The 16,576-nt window shown below is 42.6% G+C and overlaps 1 protein-coding gene across 1 annotated transcript in view; it reads left to right on the top strand.

Annotated features, from left to right (window-relative positions):
- Window positions 1-5,655: 5,655 nt before the first annotated feature.
- The window catches only part of FGF14 (fibroblast growth factor 14), a 689,306-nt gene continuing 678,385 nt past the window's right edge, over window positions 5,656-16,576 (top strand). The window contains exon 1 of the mRNA XM_032246382.1: window positions 5,656-6,667. Coding sequence (XP_032102273.1) covers window positions 6,460-6,667 — 208 coding nt within the window. The 5' untranslated portion in view covers window positions 5,656-6,459. The remainder of the gene's footprint in view (window positions 6,668-16,576) is intronic.

Here is a 16,576-nt window from a genome sequence, read left to right as displayed (position 1 = left end):
AGGTCAGGAGATAGAGACCATCCTGGCCAACATGGTGAAACCCCATCTCTACTAAAAATACACAAATTAGCTGGGTGTGGTGGCATGTGCCTGTAATCTCAGCTACTTGGGAGGCTGAGGCAGGGGAATTGCTTGAACCCAGTAGGCAGAGGTTGCAGTGAACCAAGAGCATGCCACTGCACTCCAGCGTGGTAATAGGGCGAGACTATATGTCCAAAAAAAAAAAAAAAAAAAAAGAAAGAAAAGAAAAAGGAGAAAAAAAGAGAAAACCAAACAAAACAAAAGTTGGAGAGGATGTGGAGAAAAGGGAGCACTTACACCTTGTTGGTGGGAATGTAAATTAGTAAAACTTCTATGGAAAAGAGTATGGAGATTTCTCAAAGAAGTAAAGACAGAACTATCATTCAACACAGCAATTCCATTAGCGGGCATATACCCAAAGGACAAGAAATTGTTTTATCAAGAAGACACCTGTACTCCTGTGTTTATTATGGGACTCTTGACAATAGCAAAGTCATGGAATCAACGTAAGTGCCCATCAATGGTGGATTGGATAAAGAAAATGTGGGACATGTACACCCTGAAATACTATGAAACTATAAAAAAGAATAAAATTGTGTCCTTTGTAGCAATATGGATGCAGCTGGAGGCCATTATCCAAAGCAAATGAATGCAGGAACAGAAAACCAAACACTGCATGTTCTCACTTATAAGTGGGAGCTAAAAAATGGGTCCACGTGGCGATAAAAATGGAAACAGCAGGCACCGGGGACTCCAAAAGAATGGAAAGGCCAAAGGCTGAGAAACTACCTATTGTGTGCAACGGTCTCTGTTTGGGTGACGGATTCACTAGAAGCCCAAACTCCAGCATCACCTGATATACCCACGTATGAGACCTGCACGTGTACTCCTGAATTTTGGGGGGGGGGAGAAAGAAATTTTGAGCTCAGAGATAGAGATACTGGCAGTTAGAGGTGACTCAGTGCTTCTCAAATGGAGGAGCTGAGGCTGAGGAGTATAAAAGATTCTTGCAGGCAGGAAAGCTTCTTGCAGATAGGGAGAAAAGAAGGGGCTGGGCCCTTAAGTTGTTTCTCCTTCATTGAGAAGTTGGGAGGGGAAGAGAGACAGACTCAAGTTACCTTCCCAGGCTGTTCCCTCCAGGAGAGAGGAGCAGAGGTTTTTTACATCATGGGTCAATGTAGGAACATGGGGAGAGGAAGAACGGGGTACTAATGAGTAGAATAGAGATGTGAAATTTAGAATTATTCCTTAAAAGGTGGAAATATTGTTAGCAACAAAAATAGAGAAGGAATAATTGTGCAAACACCATAAAGCTTCATCTTTTTGAAAAAGGTTTCCAAGGAATACATAGACACTGAGTCCTTATATACACATTGGTCTTCTTTTTCTGTCGTTAGTCCCTTGATGACCAACTCTTTCAATCACTTTGCCCTTCTCCTTCTTTCAGTGATCAAAGCTTTTTTGTCACGGTTATAGGCTCTAAACTGCCATAGGTTATATTTGATGAGCAGGGAGCAGGGCAGAGAAGGAGACAGGAAAAGTAAAATCTGACAGTGGGATGTTTACACTGGTGCTGGGGGTAAGTAAGTGTGGTTTGCAGGAGGCAGCTAAGAGATAAGCAGCTGCTGTAGTGAATGGAAAGAAGAGGGGCAGGCTGTGGATAAAGCCATAGGTGTATGTTATGTACTTATGTTCTTTATTCTTCTAACATAAATAGCTACCCCAAATATAAGTGTGTTGTTATCAACACAAGGCCAGCCCATAAGAGAGTAGACAGAATAAGCTGCGGTAACAAATTCACACAAAAACACATGGTCTGCTATTTTGAGAATGGTTATGTTCCCCGAAATCCAGATGTTAAAACTAAATGTCCAACGTGATAGTATAGAGAGGTGGGTCTTTTTGGATGTAATTATATCAGGAGGGTGGATTCCTCATGAATGGGATTTGTGTCCTTATAAAAGAGACCCAAGAGAATTTGTCCCCTGCCACCATGTGAGGACACTGCTAGAAGGCACTTTATATAGGAAGCAAGCCCACACCAGACATTGCCAGCACCTTCATCTTAGTCCTCCTGCCTCCAGAACTGTGAGAAATAAATATCTGTTATTACTATGTTACCCAGTTTATGGTGTTTTGTTGTGGCAGTGAGAATGAGCTAAGACAACCTCAAACAAGATAAAAGTTGCTTTCTCTGTCAACGCTGCAGAGCCAGGTTGGCAGGGTAGGTTGGTGGCTCTGTCCAAGGTCCTAGTTTTCTTGAACCTTGATACTGCACCACTCTTGGTGTGTGTCCCTGTCCACGCTGCCAAAGCTACTCACTATTTTCTTTGCAGCTCACAGGAAGGATAGAAGAGAGACGTGGAAGGCAAGCAGGTTTCTTTGAAAAATATGACCAAGAAGTTGAACATGTCACGGCTGCTCACATCCCATTGATCAGAATCTAGTCACATGACCATACTTAACTATAAAGGGGCTGAAAATTATATTCTCCATCTGAGTACCCATGTGCCCCTCCAAAATTGTAGTGGGGGTGGGGTTCAATACTAAAAGGAAGAGTGAAATAGAAGAGCAACAATTGGAAGCAAATAGTAAAAGCATGCTGCAATAGTTTTACAGATTTTTGCTGACTAATTTCATGAAAGTTCACGTGTCCTACATTAAAATAAAATGTATATGCTATTGTGTCATGAAATTCTGGCAATTACACTTACTTTTAGATTTGTTTACTATAATATGCTGAAGGGAAGTTTAATTTTTAAATGAACTTGTTTATGAGTACTCTGTTTATTTTACTTTAGCCTTATGAAAACAGTCTTACAGATTTTTTTTCTCCTGTATACTACCGAGTTTACTATCAATTCTTATTGTTTCAGTGAGGTTTTTAAATCTTATTTCTACTTGTATGCATTTCAAAACTTGCATATTTCCCCGTAGTTTTTATTTTTGTCATATAATATTGATTTGAATGTAGCATGGCAAAGGGTAAGCAAATATTTTGATATCTTCCAAAACAAACCTTAAATAATTGTCTGGAACTCAGGTCAGCTTCTTAAGTATCTTTGAATCATCCCTATCTGGAGTCCCCAGAAACCTGGGCTAACTCTTGGACCATCCTTGGTCTTTATTGTATAACCGGAAATCTGGTTGAAGTTCATGACTTAGTATCCAGCATGGAATCTTGTATAGTTATTTTCACTGAGCAAATACTTAATAAATATTGGTTGAATGACTGAATTGCCCTATTCAGAAAACATAAAAAATTGAGGGTCCTTCGGACCAAAAATAATCTGAATTTGTGTTAGTCATCTTTCCAGACAAAAACAATTGCTTTTTTGGGGGTTTAATAATGTGAATAGTAGCCTATGTAACCTAAGCAAATAATATATCAATAAATATAGAACAGAAGGATAGAAAGAGCAAAATGTTATACGTTATAAAAATTTCTCATTCCTTTAAATAGTATAAAACATGAGAAGCAACTAATACCTTGCCTGGCATAATAGAGTCTCAATAAATAGTAGTCACAGTTAATTATCTTACATGTTTTTCCTTAGGTCATGAGTCAAAGAAGTTTTCCACCAACATGTAGCAAAGGGAATGATAGTATTCTGGCAGTTATTCTTTATTTCAATAGGGAACAAATTCACTGTCAGATGTAAAGAAGAAAGTCAAACTCTGATATTCAAGAAGAGCTGGTTTGAGACATACTGTCTTTATACAAATTAGCATTTAAGAAGATCCAATAATTACAGAACATCTTCCCAAATTTTACTCTACTTGTGAAATATTCCGGGGAACTCAGAAAGTTTTAACATAACATCAGAGCCTGTGAGTTTGGAAGGCCATATTTATATTTCAACTGTTTCCCTGGCATTTGCCAAGTGATAATATATTGGGATATTCTGGAACCCCCCTAGGGGACACCAATATGTTATAGAAGCAGCATATGGTATCTGTCTCTGATTGATGTCAAAAATTATTTTCTAATTATTTGGAAATCCTATTCCATTTTTCCTCTTTCTAAAAAGAATTCCACTCTTCATTTTTTTTTTTTTTTAGTCTGTTTCTTCTTAGTAAGTCATTGGCATTAAATTCAGGTCTTTTTAGTATTCTCTTTTTACTTCGCAAACCTTTTTAGACCATATTTAAATCTTAGTAATTTTTAAAAGCTGTATGACATGATCCTTTTGACACATCAAGGCCATCACGATATAGCTTTCCAATGTCTTAACCTTAATAGGATGTACTGGTTTTAAATTCTTTTATCTTATCTAGAGTTGACTGATGTTTCCCAAAAGGTTAGAATATTAATGCTAATTTTAGCATCCTAACTAATAGGAAACCCTAGAAGTGGTAAAGTTGTTTACTCCATTTTCATTTTTTGACAACTGACAAGGAGTTAGTTGATTTTCTTTAAAATCAAATCAGTCTTTTTCATCAGTCCTCAACCATATAAATCTACATCTAAGTTGATACACCATGCAATGGAGGCAGTAGTTTTGATTTTTTGAAATTATGATGACATTTCTAAATATATATTTTTGAATTAGAGTTAAAATTTTTGTCAATTTACCTATAAAAATAGAAATAAGCTGGCGTAAGTTTAATTCACTTACCTACGGAGAATAAGAGTGGTCAGTTTTACTTCTCTAAGTCCTTATCTCACAAATAAAATGAAATGCTCATTTTTAAGGTAATTTTGAGCAGTGGGTACACTGGAGTTTGTTATATTATTTTTTGTAATTCTTTGTATTACTTTGCACACTGTATTTTCCTCCAAATAGAATAAAATAAAGTAACAGCTTGGTCCTAAACCCATTGATTTTCTGGGCAAGTAGGAAGCTGGGTTACATCTTGATGAAAATAGAAAATGTGCCTGTTTTGTTAGGTTAGATTGTAGTGTAGGTGAGATGTATAGACGAGAAGTAAATGAGGGCAAATTTAAGGTAGGCTTAATTAATGAGTGCAGAAACATGCGAAGAATTAGGGCGTGATTTAGGCAGGGACTTTCTGCACAATTATTTAAAGGTAATGTGTTGTAATGTGTTGTCTGTCTATAAAAGGCATATATGTCCCTCCCCACAAAAGTACAGTTTGCCACCTAGATTTTAGTGGTTGTCCTTTTAATGGCTGGTTGTGGTAATATTTGTTATATACCTAGTTTATATTTTTTAAACAGCCCATAAAGTAGGAGTCCAATAATAAGAATGAAAGGAACTTGAGTTTTCTTTAATGTTTTAGATGCATTGTGTGCTGCTTTTGAAAATGTGAAGGTGGAACTAATTTTGGCTGGGTGTGGAAGTTTTAAACCCCTGTTTCTCTTTATTTCCCCCCAGCTCCAACCTCCCAACATGAATTTTCTAAGGTTTACTCATTATAATTGTTAATTTTTCTTTTCAAAATTCACTTTTAACAGAAGACTGTTAGATTGGCTCCAAAAGCAAACAGCAGGCCGACCGGTGCTTGGTGGAGGCGGGAGAGGGTCGCGCGTTGGCTCTGGGGCTGGGGCTGGGGCTGGAGCTGGCGGGTGGAGAGACTTCAGGAGGGGCCCTAGCCGAGAGACTGCAGTGACACTGCCCTCGCTGGGCTGGTTGAAGCATCTCACTGGTGACGGGTCTGAAAGCACGTGGCTACGTCATGGAAAGCCAGTCTTTTCAATGCAAACTTCAACTCCTCCTCCTCCTCCCTCTAATGCCTGTAACTCACATCCGAGGCTGTGCGAGGAATCCGGAGGGGAGATTTTCCTCATGCTCACGGTTGTTGGAAACTGGAAGAGTGAGAGGAAGGAGGAAGGGGATTTGTGGCGCTCTCTACCTACTACAAGACTGACAAGGGGAGGGGGCACCTAAATTTGCATCTTTTCTTCGTGGTGATTGAGAACTGCAGGTTCAAACCGATCCCACTGAGCACTGGCGATTGATTATAAAAAAAAAAATCGACCCTGGGAGAAGGGAGGCTCTGTCTTCGGCTGTCAGACTCAATCTCGGAGGTGGTATTGGTGTGTGAGTGTGTGTGGTGGTGGTTTTTTTTCTTTTTTCTTTCTTTCTTTCCTTTTTTTTTTTTTTCCTTTTCTCCTAGGGGCTACACAATGGCAGTCTTCTCTCAGTAAGATGAATCCTGCTTTGCCTTCTGCAGATCCACCCATCCTCATAGCGATCAAGTAAAAAGGCTATGGTTTTCTCTTTGGGGATCTTTTGTGCATTACTGTTCTCCCTGATTAGTTTTGATCTCAGTTGGGATTTCTTTGCTTTTTTGTTTGGCTTCATGCTGAAAAAGGATTTTTTTTCCAACCTTTTGGTAATAATCCGGTGGTGATCGAGGGGGGATAAATCATTCACCCTGGCCGAAAAAAAACAATCACTGAGAAGTCTCAAAGAAATATACCACGTGAGGGGAAAAAACTGGGAGAAGATCCGGAATATTATCGTTTTTCCTATGGTAAAACCGGTGCCCCTCTTCAGGAGAACTGATTTCAAATTATTATTATGCAACCACAAGGATCTCTTCTTTCTCAGGGTGTCTAAGCTGCTGGATTGCTTTTCGCCCAAATCAATGTGGTTTCTTTGGAACATTTTCAGCAAAGGAACGCATATGCTGCAGTGTCTTTGTGGCAAGAGTCTTAAGAAAAACAAGAACCCAACTGGTAAGCAAAACATGCATCGTGTTATGTTTTTCCTCATAATAACCTGTCTGTTGCTCATCGAGCTAGATCTGCATTTCTGCTATGCAGGAAGGCAGGGGAAACATACCAGGAACCAGGACAGTGTTGCATATAGAGGTGTTGCATGAATAAACAAGTAACAGCTGGATCGGCGTCTGCAAACCCCAAAACCATTATCAGCATCTCTTGGCTGTGACACAATCCATCACTAGGAGGGAGGAGGAAACTTTTTTTTTTTTTTTTTTCTAAATGTATTTGGTTGCCTAGGCTTGGTGGAATAGTGAAGGGCTTTGGCTTAAGGTTGTGCCCCAGGCAGCTGAAGCTTCGGTAGTTGCTAGGAAAAAGAACCGCGAGCTCTCCTTACTTCTGCAGCAGGTTCGGGGGACGTAGCTGGGTGTTGAGAACCTGCTCTAGACTTTCTGATTAGCTTGCACAATATTCGCCACCACGATCACCTTTACCAAAGTAAAAGAGGCCCCCTCCCTCGCGGCCCCGCTCCTCCGTCAGCCCCCGCGTCCCTCCCCTGTCCAGCTCCGGGTGCCCGAGCATTAACTCATTCCCCCTGTCTGCCTCTGACACATCCTGCCACTGGGAATACTTGAGCAAGGCTTGCGCCTGGAGGGAAACCCAGACTGAGAAGACAAGCCCAGTCCCTCTAATATTTGTAATTGAAGTCCCCCTTTAGAAAGCGGCATCAAAGCCCCGCGTCGGGGTCCCACAGGGCCAGGGGTGGGGGTGAGCCAGGCCGTGGGTCCCTGCTTTTAAGCCTACTGATGATCGTGTGCCCCGATTCCAAAGGGCTCCAACAGGGAAACTTGCAGTACATTACATAAGGAATGCAAATGCATCTGATCTGGGGAGTCGGATCCCAGGGGTTCCTGTCCCCATGTCTCGGCCTGAGGCGATGGGAGGCGGCCGCGGAGCTGTGGGCGAGCAACCCAGGGGAGAACAGGCCGGAGGGCTGCATGGTGGTGGCGGCGGCGCTGGCGAGGAGGCTGGATGCAGCCTTCCCCGGAACCGCTCACACTGGCAGCCGGGCCTGTGGCGTCCCCTGGCTCCATCAGGGTGGGGAGGGACCCTGGGTTGGGTATTCGTGTCTGGGGTTGTGTTGGAAGGAGAGAGCAGGGAAACCCGCCGTCCCGCAGTGGCAGCCCGGGCTCCCGAGGCTTCTGACGGGGGCACTGCGGTGCAGTAGATCACGGCTCTCCACGGCCTCCCTGACACCCTGGGCTCAGCCGGGGTCCTCACTGGCACCCAGAGCCCCCGCAACTGGGGCAGCAAGTGGCTGCTGCCCTCCAGCCTCCGAAGCTTGCCAATGCCACGTAGCAGGGGTGGCGCACTCCGAGGGGGCTGCCGCCTGCGGGTGCAGCGGGAGGCAGAGGAGGACGAGGAGGAGGTATGGGTGGGCGGGGACCGAGGCAGTGGGTGTGGAGGCTGAGACCGTTTGCGGTCACCATTCCTGCAGCAAAGGAGAAACTGCGAGTTGTTAGTCCAAAAGGGCAGGGGCTCCTGCGCTGGGGCGGAGAAGGTTGCCCCCAGCTGGTACTTCGGGTGGCAGTTGAGGCTCTCGTAGTAGCCTCGGTGGACTCGGTGCTGCAGTGGGCTCTGGGCTCTGCCTCAGTCCTCCTCCCTGTGTTCTAGCTCTTACACCTTTTCTATTCACCCCCCCTGTTTCCTCCTCCTCCGTCCTTTTACCCTTCTCTCTTCTTCACTCCTGAGCGTTTAGCAACTCCGAAACGACACACCAATCTGAGACTTGCCCAAGGAGAAAACAGTGCTGTCACCTTTCCACCCGCATGTCTAATTCAGCTATCAGATATACCCCAAGATGTACCCCAAGTCCCCGATATCAAACCTGAAACTTGCTGATGCTTGGCTCACACAAAACCAACCTCCATCCGCAACACTATCTCACAGCCTAATACGAAGACTCTTTTTGCAAGACTTCCCAAAGTGAGACAGGCCAAGGGCTACAGTGGGAAGGGGAGGCGTCACTGCTTTACACCGTAAAAACAGTGGTCTTTTGAACCCTTCTTCTTGTGTCCTGTGAAAAGATTTAACTCTCTTCTGAGAAAGGAATATTGTAGAAGCATTTTTTATTTAGATGTGATCATTTGTCTTAGGGACCTTGAAATCAGTCCTTCCATAGTACTGGAGAGTGGGAAATAATTTAGCACAGAACAGTAAGTTTCTTTGTAGTCCTTTATAATTTTTTTTTTTTTTGTAAACAGTTTTACTGGAAACACTAATTTCTCCCTATACACGATTCACAATCTTTTTATTACACTTCCTTCATCCCATCCACTTTCGTCTCTCTGGAATAGTTTTTCCCCCCTTCCAAGGCATTTTTGGAAACTGTTGAACAAATGACAATTTTAGAGCAATTTACTTTGCAGCTTGTGAATGCTAAAGTATTTCGGTACGAATTGATGGTTTAACTCAAAGTGTGTCTAAGAACATCACCAACTATTCTAATAGGATAATTTAGTCTTAGATAACCAGGGATATGGGTTCTAACCTGGGAGTTGGCACATGTAATATATGATATATATATACATACATACATAATATATATAACAATATATATATAACATATATTTAAATAGAACATTAATGCACCACATTATTTATCTTACCTTCTAAAACTTTTAGCCTGCTAAGTTTGAATCAAACCCATGCCTAGCCATTCTCTTTCAGTATTTTACTTTGTGAGTTCCATTCTCCTGCTATTAACATGAAACCTAAAACCTTTTGCAGGTTTTTGATCCCAAGATAGCAGTAGAACTAAAAAGTTAATTGGGTAATGAAATTAAAACAAACATGAAAATTCTCTTAACTATTATAGCCAAAAGGAACAGACTGACTACTACCTATTGTGTTATCTTAAATTTAAAAAGAAGACAATTAACTGGTTTAAAACTAAGGAACTTTGGAGAATACTGCCAAATACCAGTGAATTTGGTGTAAGGCACCTATTAATATTTCAGAGATAAATATTTGGTTAATTTTGCTTCCTAAACTTTGAAAGTTATGAAATAACTTACTGATTATTTCCAATTGTTTAAACTGTCAACAAGTGTAGGTAATTTGGTCAGGCATTCCTGGGAGGAATTTCAGAGCATTGCTATATAATTAATTATTCAGGTTGGTGTGAAAATAAGCAGATAATAGAGTTATGAATTTAAGGACAGAGTTATTCATTTACCCAAAAGTTATTGATTAGCTCATTATTAATACTTAAATAAGAGGCATTCATTAAATAGTGTTTGGGCTTGTTTTACGTAAAATTTAACTGGAAGAGAACATGAAAAATGTGTTCGCACAATATATGCTTTTAAAAATAAATCTCAATGGCTTAAAAGCACTGGATATAAAGTAAATTTGCTATCTTTCTAAAAACACCTAGTCGAACAACTATTATCAGAGAACACACACACACACACACTCACACACACACTCTTGAATGTCCTACTTTCCTAGCAGAACAACAGCTATGCATTTAGAATAAATGTTACCTGCTTCAACTTTCACAGTATGAGTCATGCAAGGTGACTGTATTTTAGGCAAATCATTAAATAGGGAATACTAAATCCAAGGCATTTATTTTGCCTGAAGGATACTTCATAGGTTTCTTTAAACCAGTATGATAGTTTGAATTGACCTATGTCTATAATAGGCCCCTTTTGGAAATAATCTGGGTCACTGCACTTTAAGCCAAGGGTACTAAGGAAAGCAATGTGGTTGAAAAAAGAAAATACACAATAAAGATAAATACTAAGGTCACGTCATTGTGGACTCTTTAGGCACATAATGTAAAACAAGCAAAGGAAGCCACAGACCCTCAAACAGATACACACACTCAACCACACACAGGATACCCTCACACTTCCATGGCTTGATAGGATTTCAGAAAGCACAGATTTTAAGATAAATCACGATCTAAGAGGATTTTATTGAGTACAAATGTCAGTGCCAAGTGTTAGTACGAAGCAGATGCCCTAGACCCAGTTCTGCACAGCACACTGAGAACATTCCATAAACTCTCTTTTTCTGAACTCAGTCTCACGCTCTATCTTGTAACTTTGAGATGGAACATGCAGGGCTTGGCAGGACCCATGATCACCGTCTATTTCCTACTTGTCTGGCTGTCTTTCAGCTCTGCTTTTGCCTTTCACTAAGCTGTTTTAGGTGCCAAAACACCTGGTGTGCCCCTGTTACTCATTTAAATATATGGTATTTTTAAAAGCTACTTGCTTTACATCTAGGGCTGCCATGGTGTTTGGAAGTGAGAAAATAGGAAGAGAGGAAAAAAGAGTAAGCACTTTTTATTCCTCCACCTTCTTAGCCTACCGACTCATCCTAGGTTCCAGTAGAGCTGGGTGAGCCACACATGGGCCACAGCCTCTGCATGTCTAAATACTGACTATATTTCAAATGAAAATATCAAATTCAGACTGCACAGCTGAAACACCAAACAGATGTAAGCTGCTTCTTCTAACATGCTTGGCTTTGAGTGGGATTCAATGTAGTATGAGTTGCCCTTGGACTCCATCCAGGAAGCTTTAGTTACTGAGGTAGCAAAATGGGTTTTGCAGAGCAGTGCCACTCCAGGAACCAAAGGATGGCATTTTAGGTAGGCTTCCAAGTACTGCCTTGTTGGGAGAGTGGATTTTTCTTTTTTGAAATGCATATCCCAGTTAATAAATGTAAAATTCAATGCGTGATAATCTAAATTTAGTTTTAACAATGAAGATGACTTTGGCTGTACAACTTGTTCTCATCTTAGACAGCATCCATAACTGAGAAAATTTGTTCCAATGCTGCATTGCTTTCTGAAGGTGCTAAAGCTAATTCTATACTATACTTCACATTTCCCACAATGAACCATTCCTTTAAAATGTTCGAACCCAGTCTTCCATGTTTTAGCAACACAAACATTGGAGACTTTTGTGAAGTGTTTTTATACATATGGTAACAAGGACAACAACCAATGTTTTCACTCCTTTGCACATTTTGGCATCATACCTCACTCAAATTGACTCACAAGCTTTCTATAAATACCACGTAGATGTCTCAAAATGGAAGCATTTATTCAAAATAGTTTCTTTTGCCTGAGGGGAAACAGTTGGGATGTTTGAACAGTCTAACAGGAGCTCTTCTATTCAGTGTTAAACAAGTCATTGCACTGTGCCTCTATTTTTAATAAAACCTTCGAGCCCAACTCAGTATTACCTCCAGGAGGAATTGTGGGACAGGGAAACACCTATTTACACATCTGCCTGCTCAGTGCCATAGCCAGTGTGGTGTTCCTGTGGACTTGTGTACCATGTACCAGGTTTAGTGATGTGTTTAACCTGGGTATGAAGGGCAGGGAGTTTTCTGAGAGAGACTTCTCAGTTCCTCCGTATACCTCTAGAGATGTAATAGCTCTTTTGTATCTGGACCAACTACGTCCTGATGTTTTTTTCTGTGTAGTTCTCTAGTTGCCACTATTTTTTTTTTTTACTTTGGTCAGAATGTACAAGGTAGGATGATGAAGGGAAGGGAACAAAAGGAGGGATTCTTAGGGACTTCCTAAACGTGAAGGCAAAAAAGGATGAATATCGCAGACATGTTTTTCAGGAAACAGTGAAGTTCTTGTTTGATCAATCTAGTAACATCATGTAAGAAAGTCACCCAACAACTGCTGGGCACCACTTTGTCACTGTGTCTTGACAAAACCTCTGCTCATGACACATGGTAGGTTTTCAATACATGGTAATAAAATGAATTAAGAGTGAAAAATAGGTGTCTCTGGGAAAGTGAACTACGGGACTGCAATGGGCAGGACTATACATTTTACTCGGTTAAATTCGCTTAATGCTTACTCCTTCCCCAAAGTGCCAACCAAGAATTTGACTACTATAAAATGTAAAGAAAAAAGCTGTTAGTGGCTCTTCCTCCGCCACGATAGGGTGCCCTGAATCCCGGTCCTGCAGACATTCCTTTGGCCCACATTTTATAGCTTCCTTCTCAGTCTCAAGGCCTTACTTAGTCTACTCTTCACTCCCGAGCTTCTCGCAAAATACACAAGCTCAAAGGCTCATGGCCTTCTCCCCATCTGGCACTCTTGGCCTCAGAATAGCAAACGTTAGGGCACCATTAGGTTCACAGCTGCCAGACCCTTCATTTTCTTTTCTAGTCTTTAATTTTCTTCTTAATAAGGAAGACATTCCGCAAAGAATAAACCGTTCCTCTTTTGAGGAGCTCCTTTCTCTGAAGATGGTAACTGGGAGCCTCAGCTGCAAAGAACCTCGAGTTCCAGTTGCTTTGGAAGGGGTTTCTCGCTTAGTATTTTGTTCTTTCCCAGGTCGAAAAGCAGTCATCTTCCAACCTCACAGCTTCCTGCACTCGTGCCCACCACCCGCATCTATTTCGCTTCTTCCTTTTTGGTGCCACTTTAAAAGGTGCAGGGTGCTGGGCCGCTGTGGCCTCGGGCTGAGAGGCGGGGAGTTGCTATCAAGGACCAGAAAGTTTGGCAGAAGCCAGGGCTCTAGGCCCAGGCCCCGGGCTTCCAGAGAAGTGTGTCATTATTTGCCTTCTGTAAAGCCGCGAGCGGGCCCATGCTGCAGCTGTGCCTCCAGGCGTGGCGCCCCTCGGTAATCGGGCTGAAGCTGGCTTCCGAGTCTGAGCTGCTTTGGCCCTGAAAAGGGGGGAGCCCAACAGGGAAAGCGAGCTTCCTCCTGGCTTTACCCGTTGGCCCAGAGTCCCCGGTCCTGCCACCGCCCTCTGCTCACGGGGATGAGCCATCACCGCGCTCCTAGCCTTGGCGCGCAGGGGTCTCCGCTACGCAATGCGGCGGAAGCGGCCCGTTGGAGCCGCCGTAGTGCGGGAAGTTTCCGTTGCCACGGAGATGACCTCTGACCCTAGGGCGTCTCTGGGACTCGGGAGCCGCCACTGTTGTTGCTATGGAAATCATGGCGGCCGGAAGCCGCCGCGCGGGAGTGGCTTGGCGAGTGGGTCTGGGCTAGGGCTCCTGCAAGGGCACTCTTCCCTGGTGGCCGGCAACCGAGCAGTGAGCGGCCGGCTCTACCCGCCCGCGGGGCACGCGTTTGCAGGTCACTCCGTCGGCGTTGACGCGAGGGCACCCCGTGTGCACTGCTGGACCTGAGGGATGGGAAAGCCACAGGTGGCTGCCTCTGCCCGCCCCATCACGCCTCGCGCTAGGAAGCGCCAGCTCTGGACCCGAGACCGATCTGAAGGAAAGGGAAAGGAGCTGGCGTTTCTGGTGATTTTGCCTAAGCTCAGGACTGGGAGAGGACGAGCCAAATTCTGGTCTCAGCTTCCCCAGTAGGTACTGGGAGACCCTGGGCGGGTCCTGAAGTTTTCTGGGGGTTAGTCCCCTCGGCTTCTCTAAGAAGGATATTGATTAGAATAATCCCAGATCAGCCCTAGCTCTAATATTCTAGGTTCCTGTAACGTTCACACCCAGTCCTGATTGTAAGTGAACTTCCCTCACCCCTGTATCTTCCCTCACTTCCCTGTATCTCTCCCCGACTATGTTGACTATGTTTAAACTGTATTCTAAATTCAGAGACTATCAGATAGAGGGTGACCTTGGCGATCACGAACAACCTGTTCCCTTTACAGGTGTGGCAACTCCTTCCCAGTGGAGGAAGCGACTGTTCCAAGAGCCAGTTTTGGAATTGTAGGCACAAACACAGGTAGACGCTTTGAGCCTTGGGTGAAGAAACATATTTTACTGGTGACACTAAGAAGAGCTCCTCATGCACTTCATAGAATTGTGTGGTTGGTGCTGAAATCGATGACATTCCACTTATCCATTATATCCCCCAGATATCTTTTCCTTAGAGAGTTTTAAGATTTTCCGGGTAGGGGAGGGTGACTCCACTGGTTTGTTTTTCCTTCTCTCATCTCCATGCTATTGGGAAAAATCTTCTCTTTTTTATAGACCTCATTTGTTGTAAATTAAGAAGTTGAAAAGATTATTTTCAGAGCTTATTACAACTCTGAATTTATGACGTATTTCTTTTAGGACCACATGCTCTTTATACTTTGTCAGTAACTACGATCTCTCTCTAAAAAAAAAAAAAAAAAAAAAAACTTAGTAAACACTTAAAAAGTGCTACTGTGTTTGAACTGTTGATGCTGGAGATACAGGGGTGAAGAAGAGTTCTTCCTTCAAGGAATTGGCAGAAAAGACAAAAAACAGGATCAATTATGATGTGAACAGTTCTGTGTAGGTGGACCAAGGTGCTATAGGGCCAAGGAAGAGGGGCATGGAAAGGTTTCTGGAGGGAATAAAACTCAGACTGAGTCATGAAGAATGACTAAGAGTTAGCCACGTGGGAAAGGCAATGGTTAGGCTGTCAAAGAAGAGAAAAAAGCATACTTTAAGCTTTGAGGGCGTCAGAGATTGTGTTGCAGACTGAGAATATCAAGTACAACTGAGAAACAGAGGGTGTTTGTAGGGAGTGGCAGGTAGTGGGGTTGCAAGGTAGTGAAGCACAGATCGTGAGCTCTCTTCTGTGACGTGATCATACCTACACTTGAGACAACCATTATGGCTACAGTGTGGAAAACAGCTTTGGGTTGGTCAAGGTTGAAGGTAGAAAGGCCAGGAAGGAAGAGCAGTGAGCAGTGGTGAGACGTCCAGAATAAGGCGGTGACAGGCACTAGAGAGGAAGTGAAGTCCATTTGTCTTAGTGGCCAGTTTGAATTTGGGAAGGAAGTTGAAGGAGGAGTCTGAAATTTTCTGATTCCAGGTTTTTGATTTGGACAGTTCCTGTTGAGCTAGTGTTCTGGCTATTTGCCAACAGAACACTTCCATCTCCTTGAGACATGGAGTAAAAACTTCGCTCTCTTTTGACTGTTTGTATTGAAGGGCTGAGGCAGTTTTTTTTTTTTTTTTGAGACGGAGTTTCGCTCTCGTTACCCAGGCTGGAGTGCAATGGCGCGATCTCGGCTCACCGCAACCTCCGCCTCCTGGGTTCAGGCAATTCTCCTGCCTCAGCCTCCTGAGTAGCTGGGATTACAGGCACACGCCACCATGCCCAGCTAATTTGTTGTATTTTTAGTAGAGACGGGGTTTCACCGTGTTGACCAGGATGGTCTCGATCTCTTGACCTCGTGATCCACCCGCCTCGGCCTCCCAAAGTGCTGGGATTACAGGCTTGAGCCACCGCGCCCGGCCAGCTTTTAACAGCAAGTAGGAGACTTAGACAAGCTTCTCTTTCTGGATTAAAATTTAAATGGACAGTTCTGGGAGAGTTACCGTGGGATTAAAAAGTTCATCTTGATTTCAAACCTGAAAATCCTTAGGACTGGGAAAAAATGCTTTATAATAAAGATAAGCCAAAATAATTTTTTAAAAAATGATTATATACAATTCTTTGTTAATAGCAGATTTTTTATGCACACGATACTTTGTTTAGTTTGAGGGGTCAAGTAGTGCAATTAGAAGCCAAGTTTTCAGATTAACTATTCAGGTCTGGCAAGTCAAAAGAGAAGGAAGTGTGACCTTTATTGAATTTACATATGTAAGTGTGTGCACCTGCTTTTTAGATAGAAATGAATGTAGTTGTAATTAAAATGCCTTTTTTCTTTCTCCTGTAACATTTTGTTGTCTGCACAATTATAGTGGATCACTGAAGTGTGTGGTAACCTCATCTGTAATGCTGCCTCTTAAAGTGTAGCTTGGGAGGGATTGCAATATCTGTTCCTTCCACTTCCTGTGTGAAGCACATGGTATAGTATTGTACTTTAAAAAATTAGAAATGTGAAAATAAGGCTTAAAGATGAAAACAAAAATAATATTTTAATTTTAGTCTTTTTTGTTTTAACAGCCATTTATTTGAAGTCTGAAACTCATCATCTTTGGTTGTATTACTG

Source organism: Sapajus apella, unplaced genomic scaffold (genome assembly GCF_009761245.1).
Source record: "Sapajus apella isolate SASKATOON/1434 unplaced genomic scaffold, GSC_monkey_1.0 scaffold60, whole genome shotgun sequence".
NCBI classification, from domain to species: Eukaryota; Metazoa; Chordata; class Mammalia; order Primates; family Cebidae; genus Sapajus; species Sapajus apella.
This window is presented reverse-complemented; position numbering and strand designations above follow the sequence as displayed.